At 38.5% G+C, this 14,898-nt stretch overlaps 7 protein-coding genes across 7 annotated transcripts; 5 read left to right on the top strand and 2 right to left on the bottom strand.

Moving 5' to 3' along the window:
• Window positions 1-812: 812 nt before the first annotated feature.
• On the bottom strand, window positions 813-1,427 carry RPL15B (60S ribosomal protein eL15; the record flags this gene model as incomplete). Its single annotated transcript, XM_455872.1, has 1 exon — window positions 813-1,427. One exon carries the CDS (start codon window positions 1,425-1,427, stop codon window positions 813-815), a length of 615 nt encoding a protein of 204 aa, XP_455872.1.
• Window positions 1,428-2,925: 1,498 nt separating this feature from the next.
• KLLA0_F17611g (uncharacterized protein) lies at window positions 2,926-3,357 on the top strand (the record flags this gene model as incomplete). The annotated part of the gene is made up of 1 exon (XM_455871.1): window positions 2,926-3,357. One exon carries the CDS (start codon window positions 2,926-2,928, stop codon window positions 3,355-3,357), a length of 432 nt encoding a protein of 143 aa, XP_455871.1.
• A 1,438-nt stretch (window positions 3,358-4,795) lies between these two features.
• Window positions 4,796-5,332, top strand: NCW1 (Ncw1p; the record flags this gene model as incomplete). Its single annotated transcript, XM_455870.1, has 1 exon — window positions 4,796-5,332. The coding sequence occupies one exon, from the start codon at window positions 4,796-4,798 to the stop codon at window positions 5,330-5,332; it is 537 nt and encodes a 178-aa protein (XP_455870.1).
• A 501-nt stretch (window positions 5,333-5,833) lies between these two features.
• Window positions 5,834-6,214, top strand: PKR1 (Pkr1p; the record flags this gene model as incomplete). The annotated part of the gene is made up of 1 exon (XM_455869.1): window positions 5,834-6,214. The coding sequence occupies one exon, from the start codon at window positions 5,834-5,836 to the stop codon at window positions 6,212-6,214; it is 381 nt and encodes a 126-aa protein (XP_455869.1).
• Window positions 6,215-6,935: 721 nt separating this feature from the next.
• Window positions 6,936-9,716, top strand: KLLA0_F17545g (uncharacterized protein; the record flags this gene model as incomplete). Its single annotated transcript, XM_455868.1, has 1 exon — window positions 6,936-9,716. The coding sequence occupies one exon, from the start codon at window positions 6,936-6,938 to the stop codon at window positions 9,714-9,716; it is 2,781 nt and encodes a 926-aa protein (XP_455868.1).
• An 815-nt stretch (window positions 9,717-10,531) lies between these two features.
• STO1 (Sto1p) lies at window positions 10,532-13,099 on the top strand (the record flags this gene model as incomplete). The annotated part of the gene is made up of 1 exon (XM_455867.2): window positions 10,532-13,099. One exon carries the CDS (start codon window positions 10,532-10,534, stop codon window positions 13,097-13,099), a length of 2,568 nt encoding a protein of 855 aa, XP_455867.2.
• A 231-nt stretch (window positions 13,100-13,330) lies between these two features.
• DLT1 (Dlt1p) lies at window positions 13,331-14,311 on the bottom strand (the record flags this gene model as incomplete). The annotated part of the gene is made up of 1 exon (XM_455866.1): window positions 13,331-14,311. One exon carries the CDS (start codon window positions 14,309-14,311, stop codon window positions 13,331-13,333), a length of 981 nt encoding a protein of 326 aa, XP_455866.1.
• Between the last annotated feature and the right edge of the window lie 587 nt (window positions 14,312-14,898).

Raw genomic sequence — 14,898 nt, 5'->3', positions numbered from 1 at the left:
AATAATTAAGCAAAGTGTCTTAGTACTAAATCAACACCAAGAGAGCAGCCAGATAAGGATTGCAATGCGTTACTCTTCCCTTATATCAATTATTTGAAGGGTTGGGAAGTTCATCAATTACTCTTTTATTTAAATTCGATTCTATTTTTTTTTTTTTGACTTTATTAGGAGGATTAGAGATATTCATTTCACATTTTACATTGTACTGAAAATTTCCTATTTTTTTTTACTTTGAAGTTATTTTTTCATTGAGTTTCCAAGAGCGCAAGAGAGTCTTACCGCGTATTTTTTTTCTGTAGGCTCTACGAAGTGTTCGACTCTATCTGGACGTACCTGTCTCCTTCTCTGTATACTCAGTATCCTATTTACTTTCGTGCATTCTCCCTTTTCAACGTGATGAGATGAAAATGTATAGTATGACTCCATAGTTTTAGTAGTAAAAAAAATTACTTGCCACAAGTCAGAAAATCACAGAGTTAAAAAAATTCCTGTAAACCATAGCGGAAGAGCATCGTCCCAACTGATCAACATTCTTTAAATAGCGATACTATCCACAAGTAAGGCTTATTCATAGCTCTAATGGATCAATTGCACTTTTGTTAAAAAAAAAGGAGGTTTAATGATATTAATTCGGGGCTATCTAGGACAGATATACTAGGTATATTTTATATAGTCAAAGTACGCAGAGTTGTTTTGATAAACCTGCAAACTTTCCGTACATGCGTGCGAAGATAGATGGGATGAAATGAAAAGAATTGTAAATATTGTTGTAATGATTAAGGATTGAATTTTTTCGATTAAGAACCACCAGATTATTTTCTGTATCTCCACAAAGACAAAGTGTTTTGTCTCTTCCAGGTCTTTCTTCTACCGGCTTGAGTGTTGTGGAATTTGTGACCCTTGTTGATACCTCTGGATTTCTTACCAGTGGCAGTCAAACCTCTAGCTTCACGGTGCTTGTGAACAGGGTTACAGATCCAGTTGTATTTAGCATCTCTTCTGATGGCCTTGTGAGATGGATCAACTAAGATAACTTCGAAGTACTTGTAAGTAGAATCTTGGTTAATCCAGTAGGAATTCAAGACTCTCAAGTTAGCAGCTCTTCTACCAACTCTTTCTTCAGCAGTAGCTCTCAAAGATCTTTGGTATTTCAATTGGTTGACACCTTGGTTGGTTGGCTTACCGTAAGTAGCACCCTTAGACACAGGTCTCTTTCTGTTACCACGTCTAACTCTGACACGGTAGATAACGAAACCTTGCTTGGCCTTGTAACCCAATCTTCTAGCCTTGTCTGGTCTAGTTGGTCTAGAAGCACGGTGAATGACGTTCTTTTGTCTGTATTCCCAGACTCTGACTCTTTGCAAGAATCTCAAGACATCAGATTGCTTCTTTCTTTGCAACTCTTCCAAATACTTGTAGGCACCCATCTTTGATTGATCGATATGTAGTTTAGTTGATGAGGAGGGAGGCTATAAAAGAACGAATTGAAACAAATGATGAATTCGAACAACACAAATGAATAGGTAAAAAGTATTGAAAGAAGGTGATGAGTTTATATAAAACTTGCAGAAAGGAAAATTTTTCATCGATGCAGACAAAGAACGATTGAAAAAAAAAATTTGGCTCAAATCTAGCGTCGCATCATTCTTCGTTCAAGATGATCATATTTTAAGAGTAAACTTTTTTTAAAAAAATACTCGTCACGTGATATAATTTTAGTATTCCGGGTAATAGCATTCTTTTGTTTGCATTTCTTTTTAATAAATGACGCATGTAGATTTACCACGAAACATAATTCGTATACAACTACAAGAATCCGAGAAAAAGAGGTTCGAACATAAAAATAAACTAAAAAAACGTAATTGTGCATGAAACGTACCAGAGGGAAAAGTTGATGTGTTTTAATGTGACGAAGCCAAAGTTAAGTCCAGAGTGAATGGTAACCTATGCCTTTAACACAATCCTGGGTTGCATGTTTGACGCGTCTCAGCCTCGATATGATACTCTGTTATTCGATTGAAGTGCTGTTTCGCGTATGACTTCTTGCAGATACTGGTTCCTCCTTAGTATTTCTTTTACAAGGCATAATTATGTCGTCTCACAGAAAATTGGTCGATCTCTTTGTTAAATAACGGTTTTTCTTTTTAGAGCTCTTTTTTCCGGCGAAGAGCAGCTGGCTGCTCAAATTGGTCTCCGGCCGAGAAAGTGATCGTTGGATCAAGAACAACATTAGATTGTTGGGTATATTCTACATATTTCGTAAGTATGCAAGCCACCTTATGTGTTTTTTCTTCAGCTAACTTGAATTACTTGGGAGTGATTCGAGACGAAAAGGTTATGATCTCAAACGTTCTGGCTCACTATCTCAATTATCTTTACTGTCTTTACATCACTACCCCTGCACTTGTTGCTTCTTTTTTGGATCAACCATGCATTAATCCGTAGTATAGGCAGGTCCGGATGATGTTACACACCCTGGATGATGAGGTCTGGCTCAGTTGGAACTTGTTCTGGCCTTTGCCTTCTTCTGTGTGTGTATGTGTGTGCTCTTGTTTCTTTTTCTTTAAAAATGAACCTTGAAACGGTGTTCGAATAGTGAGTATGTTTCACCGGTAAACCGTACATCACTGTTGGAGAAGAAAAGGAATAAAATTGATATAGCGTCAAGAATTTGAGTGATATCAACAGTCCTACAAATAGAAAGTTCGTAATCGACTCTTGTATATATTATACGTCTGGTAAGTGTTTTACATTTGACATTTTGGAATAAGTGTATAAAACTCAAAGAGATTGGAAGTATAGGTCTGAAATTCAACACGCAAGCCCAATCGAACGACACAGAGGCATCACAAAAATTGTCTCATTAGCATTATTTCAGCCATATCATAGCAATAAGAATAACATCAAAAATATCCAAATAACCTCATGTCCGTTACAAATATAATCAAGGTAGATGGTGAAGTACAGACCGCTAGTGTCAGCTACGCATTTTCCAACGGAGGAGATGTTTTAGGTGGAACATCTATCCTATCGTTGGATGTATCACAGATCATTAACGTTAGTGCATCCACGTTTGTTGTGTCTACACCTACAGTAGGGACAGCTCAAGAAAGTGGAATAGAAATTTCAGCGGGAACTGCCTCACTACTTCTTCCTTCTTCTCTAATAACAGATTCGTCGTCGCCTATCGCAGCAACAGGAGAAATAAACCAAAACACAACTACCCAAGAACCTACCGCTACCACTAATTCGTCTTCCACAGGGCTTTCTGCTACACAATCAGGAAATGCAGGCCATCACTGGAGACCAAGATTTGCCATGTCAGCACTACTGTTCGTTTCAAGTCTACTATTGTAATTGAACCTTCTTTGATAGGTTTTTCACTCGTTTACCCACTACTCATCCCTCCATTCTAATTCAATCGATCACTAGTGGTGAAAATAATGTAACTTAATGTAACTCAAAAGAACAACATATATACTATAATAATGATATGCATAATTTGAGACAATAGGTGATTCTCGCTCGTGAAAGAAAATTTCGAGAACTTCAAGAGTCCGCTGTCTTACCTGGCATCCTTAATTGGCGGTGCTAGTCCAATATCCCCCGATTAGCATAAAAGCTTGCTTCGATCTCAGATCCAATACTGATTTCTCATTATTAGTGTGAAACCGGACTTTGTATTACGTACCCTTTCCACTGTCATATTTCCAACTTCTATTTATGTCCTGTTCTAGTTCTAATTACACTAGCTCCAGTCTAATGGATCCTTCCTCCACTTTTTTATTTTCCTTTCTTACGTCTTCGGATGTCTTGAAATGCAATATTTTCGTATTTTAGGTTCCTTCTATTAGTAGAAGCTCTTTAAGGTTTTAAGGTTGCTTTCGATTTTAAGGTCATGTGAGAAAAGCACGTAAGATAATGAACGCTTGCTTGGCTTGGTTTAATTTTGTTTCGGGGCGGAGCTCCCCTGGATCGATTGGCCCAATCTAGTCCGTCCGTTCTCCTACTCTCGTGTCCTTTTTTTTTCCGGATCGTACTGCGATCCAGAGATTCCTTTCGTATTTGAATTTCCAGATTTGGCCAGATCGAGACTTAAGTAATCATTTGCTTTTAACTCTGGTGGTACTTACAGATCTAGCGATCTCATTCGGTTCATTGTCCCATAACCGGTGAAGCAAGCATGTAATTTAGAATCTCGAGACACATGCGGCAGCAATACGTGGAGAAGAGGCTAAACCGCTTGGTATCATTTTTTTTTTTTTTAATTTTGGCATTTCGTGCTTGAATAATGTCTGAGCTTCTTTAGGTTCAGCAGTTTGGGAATACATTCTAAACAAGAATTTGAAGAAATTACCTTTGTTTGAAACAGAGGCTGTTCTATATTTAGCTTTTATTATTCTTCTAGCTATTTTTGTGTTTTTTTGGCTAGTTGGCGATGCTTCGAACGTGTGTTGGTGAGAGAATCTTACTTCATAAGTCTTTCAATTCTTACCTATAGTAGTAAGTGAAATTCCAGATTCAGTATTTCTCGAAGCAAGGCAGTTCAGCATGCAATTTAAAGTTCAATACGCCTGGACTTGGTAATAAGCCATAAGCGATTACAGCTTCTTGTGATGCTGAATGAATCTAATATATAAAGGGAGCGTTTGTTATCTGGTAAGATCACAATTTCTCATCTAAACTCGGCTTATACGTATATTCATTATTATATGTTCTCTCTCCTAACAGCTGCAATATACAAGATCAATAGTTTCATTCACACTAGCCACCAAATTAATATAACAACACAATAATGTCTTTTGCCTCAATCTCTCTAGTACAAGCACAAGCCGTCGCTGCCTCCTCTGTTTCCTCATCTGCCTCCTCTGCTGTTGGCTTAGTTGGAAACGGTGGTTCCAGTACCATTGAAACGAGCTCTGGTGCTGAATCTACTGGTGTCGTTTCCTCTGTCTCTACTGGCTCTGACGCTTCCGGTGCCTCCGATGCTTCTGCTTCCGATGCTTCTGCTTCCGATGCTTCTGCTTCCGATGCCACTGGTGCTTCTGGCACTTCTAGTGCAACTGCCTCCGGTGAATCTGGTGCTTCTGATGCTTCTGGTACCTCTAGTGCTACTGGCTCTGGTGAAACTGGCTCCACATCTACAGGATTCATTACTTCCGATTCTTCTGCTTCTGCTACCGGTTCTTCTACTGCTGCAGTAACAGGTGATAACAGCACTGCCACTGACAATGCTGCTCCAGGTATGGTTGCTAACCCAATCAACTCTAAGTACAGTATCCTATTCGCTTTGATGATGGCTGGTTCTTTCATCTTCGGCGCTGGTATCTAATCGAACAGCGATGAAAAACACAGACTGTCACTTTATTTTCCCATCTTTTTCAATACAAATGTCATCATGTCCAACATGATCCTAGATCATACTTGACTATTCATCCATGCATCGGACACCCTAATCATCAGTTTCTCCAATAGTACTCTGATGTGGTCCCTTTTCTATTCCATTTTATCTTTAACTTCATTATTCCTCTGTTATCGGTCTGTAAATTATAAGTTTGACATACATAATCTGTATCTTAAAATCTCTATATTAAAGTTTTAAAAGTAAAATTCTTCTATACATATACATACGTTTGCCAGTGACATAACATAATACACCCGGCTCGATCAGAATAGGAAGTCGTCATTTCATACTTACAAGCTTGTTCACTTGCATTCTGGCTATACCTTGCTGATTTCTACTCCAGGCTCATCATCGATTTCTAGTACAGCATATTATAATCCTCCGTTGCCAACCACTATAAAAAACGAAATTCACCTGAGACACTCAAGAATGACTAACTTTGTTGTTGCACTGTGGGAAAGCATTTTCCAACCAGGAACATCGCCTCAATTGATCATTGCTACTCATATCTCGTTTGCACTATTGCTTTGCGTGTTGGGATCGCAGATCTATTTAACCAAAAATATCCATTTCATCGCATTAACGATTATCGCCACTCTACTATGGATCACCGTGACGTGGTTCATCTACGAATTACAAAACACAAAGCTTGTTACCAACGAAGATCTACAAACAGCTGAATCTAAAAAGACTGATAAGACTGAGCCTTCCAAGCCCTCTGAAGAGATAAATCTAGAGGGTGTTGCGAAACCTGATCCTAAACCATCATCTACACCTAAAAAAAGGAAAACAAAATCAAGAAGAGCTTAAGCTGGTGATAAACCATTCTCTCACCTGAGCAACTTTCTGATTAGACTACATTGGACAGTAAGTAAAATCATTTTTAAACGCAATAACCACTGCATAGACTTGTAACATTTGGGAACCATATAAAATTTAATTCAAATACAAAGGTTGCAGAAGCCATTATTTCGTCAGATTACTACGATCTATTATATACAACGTTGTGTAAAGGCACATCCTAAATAGCTGCCTTCCGTTTCCTTTTTCACTCTTCGTTATTGTTTCATGCATAATCCATACATTTCATGTTCGCTCGGAACTTCTATGGCATTCAGATTTCGTTTTGAGAAAAAAAAAAAAATATGAACGGAAAGTAAATGAATCTTAGGTCTGTTCAAACAATTTAGGAATCAGTTTGAGTTTTGGACTTAGTCACTATTAATAGGTTGTATTTCCTTTTATCTATTCTCTTTCTAGTACAGTCATTTAGCCTAGGTTCTGGCAGAATTTATAATCCAGAGGAACCAATCCACAGTACGAGTGTAATTGACTTATTCCCTACCGATTTTGGAACGCTTCTTTGGTACATCAGGACTTTTGATAACAACTTAGAGGTAAGTCCTTAGATTGTTTGTTTGTCATTGTTAAAGGAACTTTTCTATACGTAAGTGCAGCTCATTTTACAACTAGCCATCTTTTCGTTTCTTGTAGGTTGTGCTTTATTTCTAACCTTTTCTGATCGTGGAATATGGATGCCGGTGTTACTGCGCTTGATCAACGACGTGGAGCGGGCATGTCTTCCAAGGCCCAGCTGCGGAACCAGTTACTTCACAGCGATATAGGGAATATTGATATTACTAAGGAGCAGCAGATAAACAAGCAGAAGGGAAATACAGGCCCCATGGCCCCACCTGTAGTTCCGTTACAAGCCCAGCAGTACGAGTCCAATTACAACCCTTCGTCATATAATTACATGCAACAGCCTCGACAACAATCTCTGCAGATGCAACCAAGACCACATTTTGATTACCCAGGAGACAGTAGTAGGAAATCATCCATGAGTTCTTCTACTGCTTCCTTCTCTAATTTCTTCAAGGGTAAATACAAGAAACTCAATCAAAAGAGACACAGTCAATATGACGAAAAAGCTAATGAGGATGACGATAATACAGACTTTTCGGATCATGATTCCTCTTTCCTTACATTCAATGATATTTCTTCCATGAGAAACAATGGTGGGCACGCATACGGTTACGGTGGACATCTAGATGATACCTCTCCAATAATACCGACCATCGTGACTTCCGGAAACACAAACTCAATGAACAATATAGAATATAGAAAACTTATGATGAATCAAAAGAAAATGGCATTTAACAGTCTTGCGAAGCAGCAGCAGCAGCAAGCGCAGTTCAGTGCCTCAGTTCCAGGTGGTCCTAGAACAATGTCCTTGCAAAATTATCATCAACGTCCTATGGTAAGGCCTGGTGTTTCTGGCCCGGGAACAATGATGGGTCCAGCAGGCCCTCAGCAATCAAGAATCCCTAGGCCTCCAAACGGTAGCAGATTCAACTCTTTGATGGGAGGGGGGGCTTCGCCGATGGCTGGTAGACCAGGGTATCCTCCCCAACAAGGTCCTCCAAATGACCCACGCACAATGTCGTTAACTGCTGACAGACGTCCACCAACTCAAATGAACGGAAATTCACAGTTTAGAAACGGTTATCAAGGTCCGTATGCCGCGTCACCAACAGGATCCCGTAACATGGGTTTTCCTGGTCAAGTTAATGGACCAGTGCCGGCAAGAGGTCCACCTGTTACTGGTAGCTCCCAATATGGTCCAAACTCTGGTCCAAGAGCCATGTCCCTGCAAACTCAATCGTATCCGCAACCATTTTATCAACCAAAACAAAATGTATCGCAGGATAATGTATTCAATGAAAGACAAGCAACAAGCTCATTAGCCCCTCCGCCACAACCACAGCAGCTGGTGAATAAGGCGGCATCGGGCTCATCCTCTTCATATGCCAGTGTGAATAGCGTCATTTCTGGTAGGGTTTCTGAACAAAGTTCTCCGACAACTCCCTCGAACGCATCATTCGATGAACAAAATCAGATACCATCACTGCCAAGATCACCGGTGAAATACCAACTACATGCCACTTTGTCGAATGATAATGAGGACTTTGAAAAAGACAAGGCTCTTCCTAGCTTTAACGAGGAAGAAGAAGATCAACAAACCTACAGCGGGAATAAGGATCATTCACATAGCGATGAGCAATATGATTCTGATTCATTGGTGAAATTGAATATATTAACGTTAAGTGAACCCGCAAGACAAGTGTTGCAGATCGAGGAGGAAAAAACGGAAAAGGAATACGACCTAGTGGATTCCTCGGAAACGAAAAGCAACCAGCAAGATTCTTTGAATGATGACATAAATCTCAGGCCATCCACCGCCTTGATACAAAATATTCCCGTGGATCTATCACCAATATTAAATCCTGAAATCTCGGACAACTCTTCCAGTCGAAACTTTGGCGACAACGTCAATAGAACTGAATCAATTGTATCAAAAGCCCATGCGGCGGTCGACAGTGGGAATAGTAATACTAACGAAGTACTACAATCAAAACATGATTCCTATATCGCATGTTCTGGTGAAAAAGGCTTGAAGAAATCAGGCAGCAGTTTCCAGAAAGCGAAGAACTTTTTGATGAAGATCAAAAGGACGAAGAGTGGCGATCAAAGACCGCTCACTACTGTACCTTCGTCCGCTAGAAGCAGCAGGAGTTCGATGGCAGTAGATGAAGGATCCGAAATCCAGTTAAATGATACTTTCAGGGCGAAATCGGGTGCATCCAGCGATAAACGTAGAATATCATATCATTCTCTTTTTTCCGCGTCATCTGCTGGTAATCACCACGACCAATATAGTAATAAGGAAAAGACATTTGACAGATCAACTTTGCAAATTCGTAAGTCGATGATTATTGGTGAAAGCACAGAGATACAGGAAGTGCCTTGTCTTGAGAAAGAATATGTAAAACAGAAGGCTGAACCTATTTCCGCGTTGCCATATAAGCCATCTTTTGCTTCTGAAAAGGATCCCAAACAACCCCTGTTGATCACTGAAGAGTATTTGAATATTTTGAAACAAAATATGATGTTGATGCAAGAGCTACAATTGGTTTCCACGGAATTAGCCGAGTCTATCGCAAGGGAAGGTAGATTAGAAAGTGAATTAGAATCAAAGAATCCGAAGGAACCAGAGTCACCTCAGGCTCTTTCTCTACTGGATTTCGAAACGGAATTAAGGAAAAAATCGTCAAAGATTGTTGAGTTGATTCAAAATTTGAACGAAGAAAGGCTCAAACGTTTCATTGCAGAAGAACAGAATTTATTATACCAACATGGTATAAAGCCATCTCCTAACGAACTCGCCCTTCAAATAAATGAGCTGAAGACGCAACTGCAGTCCAAAGATCTACTGATAGAACAGTTGCAGAAGCAAGTACATGATTCTTGAAGCAAAATGAAAAGAATCCATGTATGGTTCGTTCCGATTTTGAAGGTCTCGTTATTTCTGCGATTTCTTTTCCAGTCAAGCATATACCTATATAATTTGGGAAATATACATATATATGTTAAAAAACGTTGAAAACACATTGTTATCTAATTATGGTAATCTACAGGCTGTGAAACCCTGACATTCGTAAGCTTTAACAATTTCAACTATGTACCTGTTGGCCTAAGTATCGAATGGCATTGATTGTCTGGTCGTCTCCATAACAAGAATTCAAAATGAAAATTGAAAAAAAATTAAAATATATGAAAACACGAATTCATAACGTTACAATCAAGATTTTGCCAACTGATATCAGTATTATATCCAACAATACGCCATCAAGTACCCGAGAGATGTCAAAAAGAGGTTTTGGTATGTTTAATTTATGTCACCATTCAAGACGTTAGAGTTTTGCATTGTTTTTTGAAGGTTCTATCCATCTCTGACGTATTGTTATATCAGATTTAAGTTTTCCCTTAGTACAACTGACAGCGACGTCAGCAAAGAGAGACAGATGACAGACGGTTCCAAGATTGCCACAAAACACACATCTAGACTAGAGAGACATCCCATCGACAATCGGTATAAATACTTCAAGTTTTCGGTATGATTTACTCTGAATAATATCGAAGAAGTTTCGTTAAAAGTAGTCGGTTGGTTGACACTTTGGTTTAGAACTCAGAGAGAAAGCAATAGTATCAGATATATATCTGAGACTTACATTAACGTTTTCCAAGGAAAAGCATATAATTACTAACAACTGTTTCTGAAACACAATGATTCTTGTAGATTATGAAGAAGAGAGTGGTTATCGTGAAGCGAGGCCACATTTTGCCAAAAGGCAAAGGCTGCCACCCGTTGTCATGCTTTGTAAGGACATGATGCCTGATATCAGGACCATGGGTGAATCGGCCAAGGCTTTTCCAGAAGATATCAAGTTCCTAAGTGAGGCCATTGTTCATGAATTCGGTAATGACGAGTATTTCAACAACGCACTTTTGAAAACTTTCAGAGCAGTTATCTTGGAACAACCTCATAAGCAACCAGGTATTGCTCTTTTAACCATGGTGCTAAATTCAGCTAAACCAGAAATTGGTAAAAGTATTTTGAATTATTTCTTTGACCAAATTCAAGAGTTACTTAATTCAAGTCATGACCCCGACTACCAAACCAAATCTCATGATATTGGACCATGGGATAAAATTAAGTTAGTACTCAGATTTATCTCCATTCTATCGCCAATGGTGGTACCAGATGATTTGCTTGACTTGTACAAGAAATTATTGCAGTTTACCGTCGATTTAAACAATTCCACGGAGAAAAGATCCCCACTTTCTGAAGCCATCTATACCAACACCTTGTTGAACGTTCCATATTTGTTCTACTTCAACTCGGATAATCGTGAATCGTTAAAAACTTTAGTTGAGGAGTTACTCACTTTTGTCGAAAACGAATATAACATTAAAGATACTGATATTCAATTGCTCAAAGCATACAATAAGAACCCACCATATGAACCAGTTCATTGGGTTACTGCTGTCTTGCCAAATGTCAAGAACGCATTGGCAAACGATATGCAACAACTAGGCGAGCTTTTCCTGAATTATGACACCTTATTGACCCAACAAATAGCAATTCATTCTTTTAATGAGCCGTTGAATCTACCAACTTTAGAACAAATTATTCCATTTTCAGGTTTAGACAAAGGCTTCGGTTCAGTCGATAGTCTATGGAAAACTCCAAGATATTCATTCGAGGTTTACTTACCGAACAGTGTGGGTCCATTTTCTACCGTGATACCAACTACCACCTTCACAGGTATGTTATTTCAAGATATTCTTCTTGATATAATCGAAAGTATGGAGTTCAATAGACTTGAAGTTGCGAGACAATTAGTAACGATTGATCTTTTCTTCACTGCGGGTATTTTCACTGAACCGGGCCTTCCTGTCGCCCAACTCTTGGAACAATTTGAAGAAAACCCAGCAAGAAGTACTTTCAAAATCGAAGATTTAGCCGTTGGTGCCATCTTAGAATTAACTTTTAAATTACCTACTGTTTCTCAATCTTTTGCCTATTTCTATTCTCTTTTGGTAGAAATTTGCAAGAACTCGCCAAAAGCTATTGCTCCTGTTTTCGGTAGAGCTTTCAGATATTTCTATAACAATTTGGATAAACTAGACTTCGAGTTAAAAGCTAGGTTCCTAGATTGGTTCTCAATTCAAATGAGTAACTTCAATTTCTCATGGAAATGGAATGAGTGGGAAGTTGATTCCATTCAGTGGAATAGAACTATTTACAATCCAAGAATGATATTCATTAAGAATTTGATCAGAAAGGAATTAAGATTAACGTCCAATTCTGCTGATGTTGAAGAAAGTGTTACTGATGAATTCCAAAAATTCATGGATCCATCTTTCATCAAGAGAGAAGATCTTGTTAACTATTACTCCTCTCTTTTCAAAGATTTCCAATTGGATGAAGGCGATCTTCGTAACAATGAGCTATATTTCAGATCTCCATCTTTCCCATTCCATGAAAACGTAACTCAACTTTTGGATTTCTTCCACAAGCAACCTGACACCAGATCTGTTGCAGAGTTGGAGGGTATTCTCAAGGACATTGCTGTAAACCATGGGTCAATTATTGAAGATTTCAATAGATTTACTGTGACTCTTCTGATTCAAACCATTGTTTTCTGTGGTAGTAGATCTCTCTCCCATGCAAACAAATATATTGATGATTCGAGAGAAGAGTTGAAAGCAATTATGGCACAGGTAGAGGTGTCGCCGCAAATTAAAGATCAATGGATTTGTGAGGCGGTTGTCAGATACTGGAATAGTAACTCTCAAACTGGTTACTTGATTTTGGACTCTTTGAGATATAATGGTCTAATTTCAAATGAATCAGTTTTAAACTTTTCTTTGACCGAACAGTGTGGAGTAAACATGAGTCTCGTCGACTCTACTTCTATTGAGTCTATTTTCAGAATTTTGAATGAGCTGGCTATGGCTGCTGACAAAGATGTTGGTTCTTTTGAGTATGTCTTCAACAGGTTGGTGGGTGCTGCTAACGAGGTATTGTCGCAATTGAACACTATTGATCCAATTGTTGTTCCAGATCTTGATCAAGACATTCAGGCAACAGACGAAGAGTTACCATCATTAGACCTTGCGTGGAAATACGAAGCAATTATGGGTTTCTTAAAGAGTGTGCTCAGAAAATACTCGGATGAGTTTAGCGTTCTGACGGAAAAGTTCATCAATGATGTATTACAAGGCGTGCCACATGAACCCACCAAGCAACAATTGAACAGATGGATTTCGGAAGTTTCAGAATTATGAGCGTGAACCAGAACTACTTGCCAGCTTATATCCAGGTATATTGATTTCGAATTGACATCAAAGTTCTCGATACGATGGGTTGTTTGCTAATGATACCCTCCTAGTCATGTTCTCTTTTTTGATGCCTTTCTGCATCGTTGTGTATTATATAAGATAAGAGTCGTTGTTGTTTATAATTATTAAGTCCAAAAGCTTTAATTAATAAGTTACAGAAACTGTCCGGTATTTTAATCATCTATGTATGACGGTATTGTAAGTGTCTACTCTAGTGAGCATGTCATGATATCTTTGTTGGTCTTCCACAGATTCTGGTGGTTCTGCAGACTCATCTATATCGTAACTGAAGTTACTGGAGCGAGAGCCCACATGTGATGCAGGGGTTGTATTATGCATGAAGGCGTCAGACGGGTAAGGTCGTAAATATGGAGTTGAGAATTCGGAGTCCGTTCTAGATCTGGCATCAGTGTCATAATCTTCAGTAGGAACGTGAAGAAATTGGGATGGGACAGACTCGATTCTTGTTAAATCCAAATTATTCGATAAATCAGCGAGATATTTGTAGAGTCTTAAGAATTTTACGAAATCGTTTCGTTCAATATCTTGTCCACTAAATCGGAATTTCTCATAAAGCGAGATAAACTCATCCAAATACTGCTTATAAGGGTGTTTTTCATTCTCGAAAAGTTTATGAAGTGCTGTTTTGAAAGTTGTACTGAGATCCGATTCAGTGACAAAATTCAACAGCAAAGCCCCGTCGAATCTAAACCTATCAGAGATAAATTTAACAATTTCCGCATATTTCAAGTGTTCAGGAAACATATCACTGTCTTTTGGTTCCATGCCAGCATGTAAGACAGGCTCTTTCGGTACTTTAAACTTTTCCGCCAATTCTCCAGCTCTCTTCATATTTTCAATCACATATTCCCTTGAAGGTTTATGACGCATATCCTGCGCAGTTACTGGAATGTATTTCTTCGGTATATCTTGTAATGATCTTCGAAAGATCAATACACGAGCAAAACTAATAGAAATCCCAAATACCACTAATACAACAGCTGCACCGACCACAATAAAGGTATTAACTGCATCGTTGCTAGAGTCTGACGCTTGCACAATACAATCTAAAGGAACAACAACAGAAAAACCAACAAATAAAAGGATGAATATCACCTGCGTGGTATGATACCATATTTTATACCAACTTGTTACCATTCCAACTCATCTCTATAACAGTTATAATATAACATATAATCTCACACAGTGTGTCGAAAACGTACTTCTAAACGGAGATAAGTATTGGATGGAAACAGTCCTGGATTACAGTCTTCTCTGGTAGTAATTGAACTTAAACCCCGCAGAACCCCGCTATTTTCAGTTATCCAGAGTTAAGTCCGATCTTTTCGGGATTGTTAGCACTAAAACTCATATAGAATCCAAGTTCTTTCTCTCTCTCTCTCTATACTTTTATTGTCTGACATTGGGAAATGAAATTGTTTCGATGCTTTGAAATTTCAGCTTGTGGTACTTCATAGGAATACGAACCGATTTCTCTTTTGTTTCTATTTTGTTTCTTATTTCCATTATGTTTCCACAACGTGGTATTTTCTGGAAGTTTTCAAGTTCGAAGTTTTTTTTATTCACAAAAACTTTATTCATTTACGCGTCACGTGCGTTTGTTTTGCATTAAGAAATTGTTAACTTATTCGCGTCTCATCTCAGCTCATCTCTTTACTAATCATTTCAGGCACAGCAAAGGAATACTTGGAACACTACCCATATATATCTTTCAGTTGACCTGA

Source organism: Kluyveromyces lactis (genome assembly GCF_000002515.2).
Source record: "Kluyveromyces lactis strain NRRL Y-1140 chromosome F complete sequence".
Taxonomy (NCBI): Eukaryota; Fungi; Ascomycota; class Saccharomycetes; order Saccharomycetales; family Saccharomycetaceae; genus Kluyveromyces; species Kluyveromyces lactis.
This window is presented reverse-complemented; position numbering and strand designations above follow the sequence as displayed.